At 38.8% G+C, this 19188-nt stretch overlaps 1 protein-coding gene across 1 annotated transcript; it reads right to left on the bottom strand.

Moving 5' to 3' along the window:
* Positions 1–2380: 2380 nt before the first annotated feature.
* LOC113009425 (kinesin-associated protein 3) lies at positions 2381–17773 on the bottom strand. Its single transcript, XM_080291345.1, is given in 12 exon segments — positions 2381–2410; positions 3329–3429; positions 6948–7082; positions 7409–7426; positions 8574–8753; positions 16758–16793; positions 16796–16832; positions 16986–17044; positions 17168–17274; positions 17276–17311; positions 17413–17544; positions 17751–17773. Coding segments are annotated over 12 exon segments (894 nt in total).
* Positions 17774–19188: the final 1415 nt, after the last annotated feature.

Genomic DNA, 19188 nt, shown 5'->3' with positions numbered 1-19188 from the left:
CACGGGGACCATGACACAATGTCCATCATCTCTACCCCACAGTCATACACCATTCTTCATCAGCTGTCAAACACATGATCCAACCGAATCAGTCAAGCAGTTCGATTAGAAGTATAAATCAAACAAAATGAATCCAGAATGCATCATGTCTAAATTGTACTGTACACTGATCAGACATAACATTATGACCACCTGCCAAATATTGTGTTAGCCTAAAGAGCCCTCACCCATTGAGACATGGACTCCACTAGAGAGACCCCTGAATATGTGCTTTGGTATCTGGCACCAAGATTTTAGCAACAGATCCTTTAAACCCTGTGAAGTCAGGCTTCCATGGATCAGACTTGTTTGTCTAGCACATCCCACAGATGATCGATCGTATTGAGATCTGTGAAATTTGGAGGCCAAGTCAAATTCATTGTTGTGCTCATCAAAGTATTCCTGAACCATTTTTGCTTTATGGCAGGGCACATTATCCTGCTGATAGAGTCCACAGTCATCAGGGAACACCGCTTCCATGAAATGGTGTGCACATAGTCAGCAAATGTTTAGACGGTGATATTTGTGGTGCCCATTGTTGATGCTTTTGAGGGTGGACAGGGGTCAGCACGAACACCCTGACTAGTCTGCGACTACGCAGTTTCAATACGTAACAATTCATTCAGCCTTCGTTTCCACATGCATCAGTGTGTCTTGGCTGCCAGTTCAACACTGTTCCTTCTTTGGACCACTTTTGATAGATACTGACCAGTGCAGACTGGGAACATCCCACAAGAACTGCAGATTTGGAGATGCTCTGTCCTGCCCTGGTGATATGCTCCGCTCTGTGTGCTTGTGTGATATAAAGCAACTAGATGTAGAAAAAAGTGCTTGTATGGATGTCTGTATAAAAGGATTAGTGAATGCAGCACGGTGGCATGGTGGTTAGCACTGTTGCCTTACAGCAAGAAGGTCCTGAGTTCAATTCCACCATCAGTCTAGGGTCTTTCTGTTTGCATGTTCTGGATGGATGAATAAAACATGTTGTATAATGCACTTTAGGTGCTCAAGGACAGTAAAAGAAAATGCTATATAGGAGCCAGGCTTCTTGCATAATTCTAACCCTTGCTAGATGAAAACTCCATACACTTTTATATATTTAAATTCTTTTCATATTCAGATTTGTAGACATTGAGTGTGAGAGTGAAAAGGGGTGAGGACAAAATAGAGTGACAAGAAAATAATTTAAAAAGAAAGAAATTTGCAAATGCAAATTCTAGCTCTTACTCTCCGACTCGTTGGACTACTTGCTGTGTCAATTCCCAGCTTTCATTATCAACATTTAATGTCTCTTCCAGCTGATGACTATAAAAATAAAGGCAATAAATGTCCCAAAATAATTTTAAAAAGAAAGAGAGAAGAAGCGTCATTTCCTAAGCTACCCTCCTTCTGCTAACTAGTCTGTCTGTAAGTCTCTCCTGCACTGATTTAACATTAAACAGGAAAGGCTCTGAGCTGAGGGGTGGCAGTGGGCAGGGAGCAGATTCCTAACGCCTCACGGGGAAGTGAGGCGTTAGGAATCAGAGAGAGAGGGAGAGAAAGACTAGGGCGGGCCAGGGTTAGGTATCACATACCAGGGGCCCCAGACTCCAAATCAGCCCTGTCTAGACTCTCTGGCACCTGCATCTGCTTATTTACCACAGAGAGCCACCGGAGGCTTTGTCAGGGCCACAGCACCATGCCACAATCTGACCAACACAGCTACCTCCATTCCCTCCTCCATCTCTGTAAGCACCTCTCCTTTACTTCTGGCTTCCCTGCTCTGTAAAGCTCGCATCGTACCAAATGGTGACCCCATTAAAACAGAAGACGGGGAAAAGGGCAGGTCAGTGAGCATGCTAAGAAAGTGATCAAATAGAGGGGTCTTATAAATCCAAGAAAGGTGAGAGGATAAAAAGGTGGAAAATAGGGCAAAACAGTTGGTCAGGGATCCATTTTTTACAAATGGAAGAACACGTATTCCCTGTATTGAATTGAAATTGTGTTTTGTGTGGGAAGATAAACAAGGAGGATTAAGTAGAAAGACAAAACTGGAAGTGAATCTTTGGGAATAATACAAGGACTCTAATGTTCTCAAGTCACTTTTGTTTTCATTGTGCTGATCAAAAAAGCTTCATAATAGTTTCACGAGCAGTATCCAGAAAGAACTTCACCAATTTAGAGATATCATCATTTTGCCACATATGCCAGTTTCCAGTTTGGAAACATAGGGCTAAAAATATTAAAATGCCAAAGTGCCCAAAACTGTAGTTCCCTAAGCCTCTAAAGCCTAACCTGTCGCTGGGATCAGACAGGTGCTTTTCAATGATATCAGGGTCATTACGGTAATCCAGGTACGGTGTCACAGCATGTCCACAAAGACGAAGGTTGGCTGACAGAAGGATAGCGAGTGAGTGTGATGCAAAAAAACAGACATTTTATTGTTCATAGATGTCTTGAACCAGCCAGTTATGGTAGTTTGATCTAAAACCACCTTTCATGTAAACCAAAGTAGCTCCTTGAAGTTTTCTGAAAGAATGCATCAAACAGCATTAAATCTTAAAATGTTCAAGCTTTTAGCCATGAAAATATTTTTACAGACTGGTTAAACAAAAACAAACGCTTTTGGTCTCTATGGATACTCTTCATGACATTTGTGGATTTTTATAACTCATACATTGGATGTGTTTTTTAGCCATCTCCTGAGCCTAATTTAATTCCCTGAACTCAACTCTCCACTGTGCCTGTGCCTTTGGAGAACTTTTGTTGAAATTTAAGGGCAAGGTTGAAGTTCACATCCTGGTCACACTGCAAACTGGTACTCCTTCTACCATGGGAGAACCCTGATGTTAACATTAGCTGCTAACACGGACATGATGGCAGTGATGAAAGGAATGACTGACCCGGTCAGCGCAATCTTAGCAAACCCAAATGATGTTAAAATAAAAGTTGAAAGAAATTTGTTTGAGGTTTCACCTTAATTTTCATCAGCAGCTGTATTTCGGTGTTTATGTCCCCTTTTAGTAATGGAACTTAAAAACGCTAATATGGAAAAAGATACAGAAAAATGTGAAATCGTGCCAGGTTGCTTTCAGGACTCACTGGAAAAAGAAATGAAGGAGGAAACAAAGCAATGTGCACACACTCTGACAGAAGAATGAGCAGCAATCCTCTGGTGGGTTTTGGTTCCAGATGTGGTGTGTCTCTCACTTTCGCTCTGTTTCTCATGCATTAATTCCTGTATGTCATTAGTTGCTGATGCTAATGTGTGTTTCTTGCTCTACTGGCAGTGTACATTAGCCAGTCTTACCTGCGGTATGCAGTCTGTGTCGGCAAACATGGACCTAAATTTGTGGTCCATGCTGATGTTATACAGAATGGACATGCTGAGCTGTCTCTGGCCCTCATCAGCTACAACATAAACACAAGAGAAGGAGGTAAGTCAATGGAGGAGGGGGAGGGAAGTTAATGGATGAATGACTGGTTGTGCTGTAATGTTCCACAGGATGCCAATGACCACATCTAGGAGGGCTGTGTGTTTTTCTAAAAATATTAATGGGATGAAAGGCCTCTTTAATTGAAGGTCAATTGACATTCAGTGCAGAATCAGCAACAGTCAACTGCAATTTCTCAGTTTGTTGCGTCTCTTAAGCAGTTAGTAGACAAAAACATCATGAAGGCAAGATTGTCATGCTCTAAAGGCACAGCTCACCAAACATCACCAAGGCTGTAGCTGTCGCTCAGGAGGTAGAGCAGGTCATCTACTTACTGGAAGTTTGGTGCTCAGAGGCCTGGCTGCTGCAGTCTGCATGCCAAATATCCTTGGGCAAGATATTAACCCAAAGTTGTTCTCAGATGCATCTATCGGAAGGTGGGGAAAAAAATGGCCCCTTACCTGCGCAGACTCATTCGCAGAGAATTTACATTTTAAAGCATCAACTTTGCATGCGCCACCATGAGCACAGTTCAAAGAAGTATAACAGGAATGACTGCTCAGCCACTGGTCCCCTGCTGTCCCTGTCCACATCCACAGTGGGGTATAATCTAGGCTTAGGCTGTCGGTGAGCCCAGGAACTTTATGAGTTTGACCTGTGACCACAGCTGGGGGCCTGAAGGAGGAACCAGCTACAGAGAATTAATGAAGCTGAAACCAGAGTTTCACCTTGGGAGTTTTCATTAAGGGAAGTGTTAAGAGAGAGGCTTCTCACTGGAGGACAGCCACTGAGAGACACCCTGTAATGTCCACCAGCCTCCAAAGCCCCACCCTGTTCCAATTAAAACTGATCTCAGCTGTGTTCAGTCACTGGCTGTTTAGGAAGCCTTATCTCAGAAAAATTAGATCCAGATGTACTCAGTGAACCTCTGGAATCACAGAAGGGAGTGAATGCTAAGGAGAGGGAGCTTCTAGCTTTAATTGGGAAAACAGGAGGAAGCATCAATTTTACTGCCTTTAATAAGTTAAAGCCACGCTGCTCGCTGCTTTGGCCCTTCCCGTGTGCCCACCAATTGACCGGAACATGTGCTGCTCATTAGTGAGCCTTTACCTTAACCAGCACCTTGAAGTGCACAACTACCAACTGCACACACAGAGAGGCAATAAGCTTGTCCAGGCCAAGAAAATTCCCTACTTTTCTAGAATGAACATAGAGTCGAGGATTCTTTATGAGCGAAAAGAAAGACCCCATTAAATGTTCAAAACACAAGTAGGGTTAGGGCAGCAGAGAAGGAAAAAAAGGTAAAGGGGAGCTGTTAAGAATTAACTAGACTATGTTCAAGGGCAGTTAGTGGGAGAGCTAAACTTCAATTACACCCCAGGCTAATTTAAAACTGCCTAGCCTTTGTAAAATTACACCCACAAACATTAAGAAATGTCTGTGGGCTGCACCTCTCCATTGTTATTGAATTTTCTGGATAAATAAGCATGAAGGGTTGGGTATTTGAAGACATCACATACCACATAACGAGATGTTATAAAAATGCTTCACAAAGATCCCTGCCCCCACTTAAATCCTCTAATTTGTCTTGTAATGACAATCAACATGCTGCACTGTAGCTTATGATTTGAAGCGCTAGCAGTGGTAGAAATTTATTTATCAGTATTAAATACATTTCAGTAAGTGTGTTCGTGTACTTTTTCCCTCTGCCATTTCTCATTATTACACATACCTTAATTTATGCACAGTGGTTTGATTGCTTCGCATGTGCGGATTGGATTGGTTCTTACCGACATTTGGTGAGAATTTCATGTCAAAAGGGCCTTTAGGAAAATATTTACTTTAAAAATTAGTCACGTGTTCAATACTTATTTTACCTCCTATCATTTTCCAAATGACCTCATAAGATATATTTATAGATTTGACTTTTATTCCAAATCTCAGTATAATTTAGATTTGTGGAAAAGCTGTCTTCAACATATTTTCAATAAATTTTTGGTGAATGCAATTACTCTAACTGTGCTGTTTACAACATGTGAGTAAAGCTTTACAAACATTCTAACCACTTGCACTGTAGATCTTCACATTTTGGGTTGTGTGTTTGTGAAGAGCCCAAATTCTGACAATATCTAGCTCTTTTTCCAGTGGAGTCTGTATGCATTTATGATGAGTTATGTAACTAATTTAGGGGTGGGGGCATGCGTGCACAGTTAATAGTACGTAATAACATGTAGCAGTGAACAATCACGCCTGCTCATAGTACTAATGCACTAATGTAACTAATTTACAGTGGAGTCTGTATGGCTTTATGATGAGTCATGTAACTAATTTACTTACTTTCAGTTTCATGTGATAGAGTCATTTTAAATAAGCATTTTAAATAAAGTAGTTGAAAATATAACAATAACATGCTTTGTGACTTCTTGGAAATTAAGGCAATAACTTAAATTCAGTTTTATTTACTTACTATTTATTTATTTGTTTTGGTTTTGTCTTAAATTCAGAGAAAACTTATTTTTGGTTTATAAATTTGTTTTTGCCACAAGGTCCTGAGGTCCCAAGTCTTTTCTGCACTCCCGACCCCACTGATCCACTTTAATAGATGAAAAATGTAATTTACTGCACATTAAACTGTGAATTATTTTTTTTTACCAATGTTTATGCGTGAGCTGCAAAGCAGAGATGAAGAGAAATGATGTGTTCAAGCTTGATTGTCTGATGAAACAGGAAAGAGGTGATGATGTCAAGTAGAGTCTCCCTCTTCACTTTCATCTTATCAGTCAGGGTCAGGACCTCAGGTCTGGCCTGAACAGAGATCCAAAAGGCATGAAGGGAGAGGAGACCATTGCTGTGTTGTCTGTCCTTAGAGATAATTGCATTTAGTGTGTCAGCTGAAAACTGGACAGTTGGCAGAGGGAGCAGATGATTAATGGTCTCCTGGTTCACACACAGGGCACAGAACACACACACCTAGTGTCAAGACTATAAGCAGGCGTGATTGTTCACTGTTACATGTTATTACTTGTGCATGCATGCCCCCACCCCTCCACAAAGCTCTACCTAAATCTCCAAAGACATAAATATCCGTCTCTCAACCCTGATTGTATAAAACAAAATCATCTGACCAGAATCTGGCATGTTATTCGAACAAATACACTCTATTAATTATGTACTGTTACCTGAGCCTCTCCTGAGAGGTTTCAAAAGCCCCAACAGAGATGACGATGTCACACAACTCTGCAAAGACACATCCTGTGCAGCTTTGCAAAATGGTCCCAAGGGGAACTTCAAGGGATGGGCATGAAAGCTATATACATATGCCTTAATGATTGCAAATTAATAGCAGAGATCAATGCGTCTTTCTGATGTCCCGTGTCTTTCTGTTTTAGAAAACACCTTAAATGCTGGTTCCGACACATGAACCCACAATTAAACAAATCTACAGGAACAAACAAAGGGAAACATAAACACTTAATCTTTACTGGGACTGATTACCAAGCAGAGAGGAAAGTTTGGGAATGAATCCAGCCTGGTTGTGGAGAGAAGTGTCAAAAGACAGGCTGAACAGGAGGCGCAGGGTGGCGTCCAGGAGCTCCTTGTAGTCACTGGGAACTAAACGGGCCAGCTTCTCTACTGGTCACTTTGTATAGCACAGTATAAAGCACCTTGAAATGAGTTGTTGTGAACTGAAGTCAGATTGACACAGATATAGCACAGGGTTCAACTTCATCTACACTCTATGATTGTGACTATCAGCACAGCAGTGCCACTCAGTCTAGTTCTGCGTTCTAAAGTGTCTGTTTCCATCTCCTGTGATTTGCTGAAAGCCAGAAACCAGGGTGATACAATCTGCTACCAGTTAAAACACACTCATTGCTTCTGTGTGCAAAACTAGCTCCAGTCACTCCATCCCAAACCAGACACTGAGCTGCATTATCAACTGCAGCCTGTGTCACCTACCACTGACATTTCCACTGGTGACATAGGCAGAATAAAAATGTATTAGGCAGTACTGAACTCTTATCAGATTCAGTTTGCTGAGTAAATATAACCTGATGGGATCATCACTTTTTGATTCATTAAACACCCATGCCCTTAAATACTTCAATGAGTCAAAGTGTTGAAACCAACATTTCCATGCTGGACACAAGCTTGTGTGGGTATGAAAGTTTTTCTAATGTGAATTAAAGGTGTAATCAATGGTAAACAAGGAGATAAAGCAAGTTTCTGACAGGGTCTGGGCTTGATAAAGACCCACAAACTTGAACTAGACTGGAACCACATGGGACTGGATTAGGGACAGTTGAAAAGCCAGGGTTCTGTTTGAGCACTATGGCCCACCAAAGTGGACTCTGAATAATGTTTTTAAAATGAAAATCTAATCTAAGCATGGTTTTAACTGGCACTGCAGAAGGTTACAGACATTTGTGAAAATATTATCCTTTACATTTTTGTATACAGTAAAATAAATCCTCAGTCCTTTATGAGTAATTTATGTAATGTAACAAAACAATGCACTTAAACAAACCATTGATTAGACGAGGTGAAGATAAAGGTAGAAAATAGAATTTAAAAATCTAGTTTCAAACAGTTAGTCCAAGCTTTTCTAACAATGGTCATTTTGTTAAGATTTTACCTATTTTGGTAAGACTCTGTGCTCCACGGTGTCTGTAGGTTATACAGACTGTATGAAAAAGACAATATTATAATATTAATATTGTTTTACTTAATTAGAAGAATGTGAGCAAGAAGTCTGTATTAATTAGGCTGGTTTAACATTCAACATTTTTGCTGACTTGGGACACTGTCCCACAATCTTCCCTCAAATTATTAAACCCAGAGCAAACCAGATTCTGCAAGGCTAACTTCAGGTCCTTCCATAATATTTTTGTTGGATTAAGGTCATGACTTTGACTTGGCTACTAGAAAACATCTTTATTCTTCTTTAATCATCCTATAAATACTTGCGTTGTGCTGAAGGTAGCTGTTGTGCTGCATGAGATTCAGTATAGATGCCCTGATATTTTCCTTCTGAATTTTGAAATACTATACAAATATTCTGAATGCAGTTTTACAATGTTTAATAATACCTTCTCTTATAATCTAAGATCTTTTGTTTACCATTGTCAATCTTGCTCCCCAGGAAGATAGAGTGCTTCTTGAGGATGGTGATAACAACCAGCAGTAGCTCATTATCTTCACGGTCCACAATCTTCAAAAGCATGTGAACAGTGTTTTTGTTCCTCATCTTCAGCTCTGTGTGTGTGTCTTCACCCAGGTTGAGCAGCAGAAACAGAGCAACTGCAGGGTCAAAGATAACAGTGCAGGTAACAGTTATTTTAGCTGTGGTTCTTGTACCTTGCTTTTAAAGACTTTTTAGAACTGCTGTTTAGAGATAAATAAACCTTTACTTAATTATAAAAAGACACAAATACAAAAACACACTAAACTAGCAAAAAAATATGACTTATACAAGTGTACCTTAAAAACAGAATACTGTAAAAAAGTTAAATTCCCACCCGGATCCAGTAAGGGTCCTGCTAGACCCCCATGCTAAAACCAAGCCCTGGAATGGCACAGCTACGTCTGCAGCCTGTCCGTACTCTGTATGATTGTGTATGTGACAAATAAAGGTTAGTTGTTGTTGTTCTTTATTTGCAGCTGAATTTAAAAACGGTAAACTTTAATAAACTATTTTCATTACATGTGAATTGTTTTCAAGACCTTTTTGGTTAAATTTGATGATTAAAGCTTATAGCTCATATAATTCAGAAATCTAATATGAAAAAATAATAGAATATTACATCTCAAGTACGTAAATTAATATTTTAAAAGTATAATATGTGTCTTGGTCTGGTTCAGTACACTCAATCACAAACATGGGCAAAACTGATGACTTAATATTTGTCCAGATGATGATGATGATGATGGACAGCCTCCACAAGAAGGGTAATGAAGGTCACATCTGAAAAAACTGAATATCAAAGGATATGAATGGAAAAAAGTGATGGTAATTCTTTTTAGAGAACCGGCTCTTTTGGCTCGGCTCACTAAAAAGAGCCGACTCATTCGGCTCCCAACCAGCTCTTAGGGCGGTTTTGTTGCTTTAATTAATTTATTATCAACAACAATATAAAATTATGCAGAAAAGAAATTACTAATGTAAAAAAAACCTGTGTTTTATTATTTATATATGTTTATATATAAATATATACGGTGGCCCCTAGAGACAAAGCACGTATAAACTCCAAAACACGTTGCTAGCGTTAACTGAACTTCCAAAGCAGAGCTACTTAGATCACTTAAATTACACAATTGAAAGCATGTGTGTATTGTTTGTGTATTTATACACAAGCACTCATATATATTCAAATAATTTAAACAAATGTTCATTTACCTGTTACTACCATACACCAAATCCGGTCTTTGGTACTTGCTGGCTTGTGTAGCCACTAGGTAACAAAAGCTCAACACTGTGCCTAGCATCCTGGAGCACTTCTGTTGTCTTTTGTATGTGTTTGGAGTTTTTACATGTTTTGGAGTTTGTACGTGCTTTGTCTCTAGGGGCCTCCGTAAATATACTTTTATTTATTCACTCCACATAAAATGTAATAAATAATTCATATAATACAAAAACCAACTATTCACATTTCAACTTTTAACTATTTAAATTTTCAGCTTTTTCCTTTTAAACAAATTTAAAGTGAAACCACAAAACACTGCAAACCACAACACAATAAAATATAAATTAAAATATGCAAAACAAAGAAGATGTACATTCTCTGTCATATAGGCCTGGGAGGATTTTTTGGGAGAGTGTTTTCCTACTTGGAATTGCATACATAGGATTCACTGCATGAATAATCTTTCTAAATCCTTTACCATCTGTAACTGAAAATAGTTGTGGATGATTACTATACCTTTCTAATGTGATGATGTTGTGTCTTGTTGTTGCCCCTGGCTCTCTTTCTCTCTCTCTCTCCCTCCAACTCTGTTCCTGTGCTACTGCAAGTGTAACTACTGCTCCTCCTCCCTCTGCTCAGTGCAAGCACAAGGCTCACGTGCGGAGTGAAGTGAAAAAAAGTGCGAGAGAGAGGGTGAGAGAAAGAAAAAAAACAAACAAACACGTCTTCTGTCGTTCACTTCAAAGAGCCCGCTCTAAGAGCCGTTTCATTCGCGACCAGCACATCACTAATGGAAAGTTGACAAGAAGGGAAACGTGTGATAGCAAAAGATTTATAAGCAATGGAGATGAAACCAGCCTTAAAGAATTATTAAATAAGAACTTGTGACAGCTGCTACAACTCTCACACAATCATAGCTGGAACACAGATGGTGGTAGTTGATCCACTGTGCTTTCTCAAGTTCTTGATGGCAATACCAGGTAGTATGAGCTTGGTGGCATGATGATAGAGTGGGTAGCACTGTCCCCTCACAGCAAGAAGGTTCCTAGTTCAAAACCTGGCTGGAGGCTTGTGTGTGGAGTCTGTATGTTCTCCATGTGTCTCTCCAAGTACATCAGCTTCTTTCCACAATACGAAAACAGGATTAAGTGCATAGAATAAAACACTGTATGAATGGGTGGTTAAACTGTTGATTGTAGACTTAAGTTGTTTAAGCAGTCAGTAAGACTCACAATGTGCTATATAAATGCCAGTCCATTTTCATTTATAAAAGAACAGCAGAAAGTATTTATCTGTTACCTAGTTGACAGAAAGTGTAAAACCCCAAAATATACATGAGCTGAAGGCTGCTTTCAAAGCAATCTGGGCTTCAATAACAACTCAGCACTGGCACACGTGGATCACCTCCAAGTTATGCCACGCTGACAGAGTAATTCTTGGCAAAGGAGCATAAATGAGCATAAAAGATGATATTTTTCAGAATTTGGACATTTATATCTTATAAAATCTTTTTTTAAATTGAGCTCATGAAATATTCAAATAATACTACTTCCGCCAGTGGAAACCCAAACAAAACACGCATTTAGAGGCTCTAATACCTGCGTCTTAATCTCGCTGTCCATGTCACCTCTACTTGCAGCCTACATAATGACATGACTAAATATTTTTAAAAATTATTTTTCCAAAAATTAGTTAATATGAAGGCAATAGGCAGTGTTACAGGTTTAGCCCTAAAGAATGGTGACTCATGGGCAGTATAGCCCAGTTGTAAGTAAGCTATTGAGACTTGACTGTACACTGTGTTCGTGTTTTCCTCTGAAACAATAAGTTCCGTTGGAGCAGTCTTTCAACGCCTCTCTCTGTCTTTGACGAGCAAAGTTGACCCAGACAAAAAAGTAAAGCTAGTTTTCAGCTACGAGCCCGACACGCAACCCGACGTATTAGCCAGAGGTCCCTTTGCTACAGTTCGGAGCCGCGGACCTGTACGAGATCGCTGCAAAAAGTGCAGCCTTACCTAATGTCCGCCCTACTGTTACTCATTTTATATTAAGATTTAAAAATCTAGTTGGTATTGGTATGGCGACTATCCTTCAGTAATAGTAATAAATCACACAGCAATAGTACATTCATGTAGTTGGAAAAAACTTGATAGTATATTAAGTAATCCAAAGTATTCAGAATACGTTACTCTCATTGAGTAATGTAACGGAATACGTTACAAAATACATTTTAGGGCATTTATTCTGTAATCTGTAGTGGAATACATTTTAAAAGTAACCTTCCCAACACTGGTTACTGGCTCTAAGAATACTGCTGATATCGTTCTTTTGTTTTGTAGCAGTCCTCAAGCAGATTAACTGCATATGCTTCTTAAGTGTAACCAGTGATTAGGTTCATTATTGGTTAATCTTGCATTTAATTTCATTTAAAAACAGTGAAGACAAGCAACCCCAGGTATTTTTTTGTCTGATCAGCAGTATAGCACCCAAAGTATCCACCTCACTATCCATGACCAAGAAAAAGAGCACATCTTTCCTTGTGAAAAGCTGAACTTTTCATTTAGTTTCAAAAACATCATATAGAACTATGGATTCATTCATACAGATGATTCATATTAAAAGTAAAATCACAGACAAAAAATTAAGAAAGAAGGCAAAATAGACCCACAAAGGACATAAAATCCTGTTACTGAAACTAGTTTTACAGCACGGTAAGCATAATTAGGAACAACAAATAAAACCAAAGATCTATTGCATAGAGGAAAATTAAAGTGAAGAACACTCTACCTTGGAGAAACCTGGTTACAGCAGGATGATTATGTTAGTTTAAATCTACACCCAGACTCATACTAATTGCCAGAGTCCTCAAAGCACAGGCCGAGGAGGGAATCTTCCACTCCAGCTTATTAATCAACCAAAGACCGAAACAGAGTATTATTTAATTTGAAAGCCTGACGCTTAGCCTGAAAACCTCAGAAAACTGTTTTATTTTTTATTTGTTATCCATCATCTACCTGAGCCTTACTCAGAGTTTCTACCCTATTTCTATCGATCTGACTTTTTATCTGACTTCAGTGCTCAACTCAGATAAAATAATTATTCTGGCCACTTTTTAACTCACAAAAGTGCTGCAGTTATGGCCAAATGATGCAGTTTAAGTTATCATTTAATGTCTGTGAAATTAAATAAACTTAGCTGATTTAATTTTCTGGAGCAACAACGGGTCAAAGAACCAAAACAGCAGGAATCACACCTAATTTATCAACAATTATAGCTGCATACGGAGAACAAGCCAGCTGAACTAATCACCCACTAAAATTAAGTCTACATAGACTTCTTGTGTTCTTCCTCTACTTTCTTTAGATTTTTGTCCTCAGAGAGTGCTTCATGTAGCAATAGTCAAGGAACTCAAATAAATACAAACCACAAAAAACACATAATCAAGTGTTTTTGACTCTTTATAAAGGGATATAAGCCTCCTTCTTCTGCAGCTCATCTTGCCAAAGGTCATACTTCTTCAGCTCATATTCAATGATATTCACACACAGGGACCCAATCTTGAAATGTGTGATCATTCCATGGAACTGAAGTAAAAGACTGCTATTTATCCAAAAGTGAATTTTCAAAACTATTTTTTTTTCTTTTAATCAAATTTGGGATTCCAGCTGTCATTGAAATTACCCAATCGGTCACCCCTGAAATATTTTACAAAGCAAACTGACAAAGTCAAAACACATCCAGTCAAACAGTATGTCCTTGTCTGACGCATAATCAGCCCAACCTGAGCCATTTCACAAGCCAATTAGTGTAACATGGACAGGGAGACAAGCCAAGAATGACGATCAGTTTTCAGACATACATCTTGAAGCCTAAATTCGCCCTGACAGAGGTTTATGTGTTGTTTTAGTGAGGGCTTATTTTATCGTTTCAAAACACACAGCTAAAGAGTAAAACTTTGCTGCCAAAGATGGGTGATTAATGTGAGAGAGACAGAGAGAGAGCAGATAAACATGAACATGACCCTGGAACAGGACAACTGAAATATAATAATATAAATAATCTAACAATATATTAACAAGATGCATATGGCTGGTATGTTCGGATGTCCAGATACCTTTGGCCTAACTATGGTGTTGAGGTGGGGTCTTGGGTCAGCTCCAAATGGGGGAGGTGGAGCTGGATGGCTCAGGGCCATCAACAGGTGAGGTGACTGGCACATCTCTTGTACATGAGCTAATCCCTCTGTTGCTTCCCATTTCAGCAGCATGCTGGAGCAGTATGCAGTTAAGGAGCAAACCACATCACTGTTCTCCCTGCCTCTATTGTAGATACACCAAGCTTATTCTAGAGTGACTTGAATGCCATCTCCGATTCTAAGCCCTGCTATGTTACTACTCTTGAAACAATATACTAGATTTTTTACCTGGAGAAACAGAAGAAGACAGAGATGATGGTTGTTGCCAAGTCTATACTCCACTTCCAGTCTTCTCTTAGGACTCTGGCCAAGGCTCTAAGGACAGTTTCTGGGAACACACGGGTAAACAAGAGTCATTATAGATATGTGTAATGCATATGCAGGAGACAAAATAAAGGAATGAGGAAGGAAAAGAAAGGAAAAGCAGAGTTTTTGAAAGTGCAACTGGAGGTTAATTTAAAAGAGTGTTGGGTAATGTGATCATGCTGACTGCTACTGGGGATTGTGACCTGTGGGTGCTTCACATCCAACATATGTCTCCGTGTTCATCTCTTCTTTCCACCCTGACCCCAGAGTCTCGGTTCACATAAATACTTGGCTCTTATCAGTACTGGACTGCCTGATGTGGCGTGGCAGATGGAGTGAGCAGACAATGCTTTATGACAGAAACAAATGAAGTTGTGCCATCTCACAAAGGATGGAGGCAATGATGGATACATGCTGTTACAGGGAAAAAAGGGCTTTTGGTCACGAAAGGGAGACGAGCAGGAGCTGAGCTCTGTTTTCTTCCCAAGTCAAAGAGTAGCAGAGTGAAGGAGCTATAACACTGAGATCTTAGTGAGTTCTAGCAATTTTGATCTAAATACAGTCATTAAGTAAAGGTTTGCAGTAATTCATGGTTCGTCTTCTAAAAGTCATGTGAGCTTAATTCCAATTTTGAGCATAAAGACTTTTTATAGATCTGAGTAAGGTCAAGTCAGAGAATGATCCAGGAAGAATATCTTTGAACAAACACTTAATAATCTGATCTCAGTATATGACCACCTCATTCAGACTGCGGCTTTTTAAATTATTATTATTATTTTTAAATTTTATTTATTTGAACAACTCTCCTATCTATGTACAAATACAGTTTCTTCAGAGAAATAGAATACAGAGTCACAGACTTAAGGCACAAATATAGGATCTATAGAGGGAAAAAAGAAAAAACAATATGTAAAAAAATATAATAATAATTAGAAAAATAAATAGTAGTGCGTTACACCCAACACTGCACAAAACTATCTGTTTTTCCAAAAAAACACAAAAACTTTTCAGTAGTACTGCATAAAATCCTGTTTACTCTCTCCCTCCCAGGCTTCTAGACTTCTAATTGGCCAACATTTCTACACGGCTTGGATTTGGTTCTTCACAACGTTTGACTGTGTTTTGGCCGTTTACATGTGGACAGAGAGATTTTTCAAAACTGCACGTGTGGACAAGATTTAAAAAAAAAAACAAAAATGGAAAATCTCTGTTTTCAAAAATACCTGTGTACGTGTGGACGTAGCCTATAACGTATCTACCTTCCTTACCCTTTATTTCTTTGCGAGATTCAAACTTAAGGGAATTAGTTATCAGAATTGCAACCCCTCTTTTCCTAGAATTTGTATGAGAGCTGTAGAAGGTTTTTTTGAACCTAAATTTCCTTAATTTTTTGTGTTCTATTTTTGATAAATGAGTTTCTTGTAAGAAAATGATCTGTGTCTTCTCCTTTTTGAGTTTAGTCATAATCTCGGCTCTTTTAACTGGGTTACCAGTGCCATCAACATTAAGGACATACACTTTATTTCTTCATGTGTAGTATGCATTATCCTTTTGTGATTTACTGGCTGTCTTTTGAGACCCCCACAGGCACCCCATTGAACCCTTGTTTAAATAAAACATTTTCATTAACAAACTGCAACTTAGTTTAACTATGTACAAATAAGAGGACTTCAATAAAGATGTACCAGCCACCTTCCCCACCTGTTGTTCCTCTTTTTGTTTTTTGGGGGTATGTCTCTCGTATTGAAAAGCCCCCCCTCCAGTAATGAGATATGACTCACGAAAGATTGTCACACTCATACTAGTGCTTGTTATTATGTACAGTCCATCCCTAGCCAACTTTGTGTTCCATATAGTCCTGCCAGACACAACTTAGATCCATCTTGTTGTCATATGTCTCCATATTTGCCTCTCATTCATTGTTATCCCATATGGAAAAGATATATGTAAATCTTATAAAGTTTCTATCTGTCTTGTGTGAAACTTGTATGAAAAGCATACAAGAGTGAAAACAGATATAAGATCCCTTGAAAAATTATATAAATGAAACGTATGTTTTGGATACTTACTAAAACAATATATGAAAGTAATGAGACAGTGGCCACTTTCATGAGTAAATCATATAAGCCTTATATGATTAACTATATGAAGTAGGTCACATCTTATGCAAGTCTTTTATAAGTTTTCACTATTTCTTTTCCATATGGGATCCCTATGCTGAAATTCTTGAATTCTCTCTTGAGCTCACCTGCTAGCCAGGACTGGACCGGTTTCCATGTCGCTGCCTGGTTGACAGACGTCCCTCAGTGCTCTTTTTCTCTCCCTGCTGATATAATTAGTGTTTTCCTAAGGTCACTTGATATAATTAAAAGTAATCAGAAGAGCACAAAACAAGTTAAACAAGTCTTTTCCTCAATGTCCTCATAAAGCAGCTCACATATTCATCAATTCTGATGATGCCCGCTTTGTTATCCACCTGTAAGAAAATAAACACCAGTCGTCAAAGAGAATACAGTACCATATTGAAGAATAGTATATAAACATATATACTGTTTTACATATGATCCAACACTGCACTCCATTATTAACTAAAACAAGATTTTGATGGAGCCTTAAAATCAGTCCCTACTTCTAATCCAGCATAAGGAGGAAAGTCTTGAAGTGATATCTGTTTCTTCTCCTGGGTGTCTGTGAAAAGCAACATCCACAACAAAACTATTACGATAAACTAGTTCCATTATTCATAAAGAATGAGTCTTACAACAAATGCTCGCAGTCATATTAAAATAGTCCTAGAAAACTCATCTGTACCATTTGATTGCTTGCCGTTTTGCAGGTAGAAGAGCAACTGCTCCACTTCATGGAGTTTAGATGGGTGAATCAGTGGAGATTCCTCAACCACCTTCTGAGCAAGAGTGTGTGTCTGTGCTGGCATTCAGGCCTTTTAGGCAAATGCTAAAAGTGGCAAAAATGCAAAGGTAAACATTAAATTACAATGTTTTTTTTAATGTAAGGTACATAACAAAAAATCAGCTCATGTCAATAATTAGTCTCACATTTTCTGACAATCTTTTTGGACGACAACCTTGGGTTCCTCCAGCTCCCCAAGAACAGTTGCCTCCACCTTATACTGAACAACAAGAGCTGTGTCAGTCGGGTGGATATCCAGAGTACATCCCTTTAAATTCCTGTGGGTCAAGCAATTGTAAAATTTACACCAAAACCATGGTGTTGTAATCATCTGCAGAGAGCTAACTGCCAGATACTAACAGCTCTCCAGTGAGAATCACCTGTTTTGATTTCTTGGGTACATTTAAAACAATTCAGCTGTTGTTACTAAAAAAAAAGATGCTACTGGAAATCTCAGTAAACACATCCACCATCTCATGACTACCTGACAGACTGGCTGTAGTACATGATACTGGGAAGTGATCTGTCTGGTATTGCGGGGCTGTGGTGTCTCCATTTCTAGTCACCTTGTACAACCTCAGACTTTCAATACAACTCTGGGTCATGCCACATACAGAAATACTGTCATTAGTCTCCGGTAGTTTAATTTACAGAGCATTGTGGACAATCTTTTGGAGTGGTCTGAAAGGAATCATCTGCTTTTGAATGTGAAGAAGACCAGAGAGATGGTGATCAATTTCAGAAAGGAACAGGACAGCTACACAACCCTTGTCTACCCTGAGACAGGATGTTGATGAGATGGGCATCCGCATCAACATCAGGCTGAACGGGAAGTCCAACACAGTTCAGTAAACAGGTGCAATTTCCCAAGGAAGCTGAGACCGTTTAAAGTGTGCAGCAAAATCATTTTCTAACAGTCAGCTGTGGTAAGTACAGTGTATTTTGCTGTGGTCTGCTGTTTAACAGCTGGTGACACCAACAGTGAAAATACTATACATCTGTGTGGCAGAGAGGCATCTCACATATGTAAGTACTGTAACAAAAAGATTTACCAAATAAAGGACGCATAAAGTATTTAACACCTCATCTCATTTTTTGTGTGATTTGTTTAGCTGGTTAGTGTTTTTTGTCTCACGGCTATGCAATCATATGCCTTTTTGGGAGAAATCAACTGAGCGACGAAATAATGACTGATCTATATTATGAGACGCCTCTGTGGTTAAATCAAATTCAAACTTACTTCCTCTGAGATACTTTCAAAAACGTCTAACTGCTGTTATCATGTAAACTGACAAAGCAAACCAAAATATAAAATAAAATTGAAACATTAAAGCCTTAAACTTAGGAGATGTTCAATGACTCAGCGGGGTATTTTTCCACTCCATTGAAATATTTTCACAGTTTCCAGGCGCTCCCAAAAACAAATGTCTCTGCATTACTTGAAACATTCCCAGTAAGATTTCGTTTAAATCATTGTACGTATTTTTCGGACCATAAGGCACACCAGATTAGAAGATGCACTGTCGATGAACGGGTGAACATTAACTTTTATTGAGTGGTTAGCGTTTATCCTCCAGATTCACCGTTTATATTATGCTAACATAGCTGTGTTGCTAGCAATCACGTAGCACATCATTATATACCAGCTAGCCCAACATCAGTAATCCCACAAACGTCGCTGCTGTTTAGTTTTCTGTCTTCATTTATGTTGGAAGTGATAGCAGAGCTGTACGATTTAATTTTTTCAGAAATCCCTGTCAGAACATGGTATATCATGTTTAGGTGGAAAATAGCGAGCTAACTTCCTGCTAACTTCTAATTCCGTTAAATTTAATAAATTCTGTTTTCATGGATGCCTGGATGTTAAACTTAATTGTTACACCTAGTAAAGCAGCAACACTGATCATTTTATTAAAGATGAA

The sequence above is a fragment of the Astatotilapia calliptera genome, chromosome 17 (assembly GCF_964374335.1).
Source record: "Astatotilapia calliptera chromosome 17, fAstCal68.1, whole genome shotgun sequence".
Classification (NCBI taxonomy): Eukaryota; Metazoa; Chordata; class Actinopteri; order Cichliformes; family Cichlidae; genus Astatotilapia; species Astatotilapia calliptera.
The sequence above is the reverse complement of the archived record's forward strand: the minus strand, read 5'-3'. Positions and strand labels throughout refer to the sequence as shown.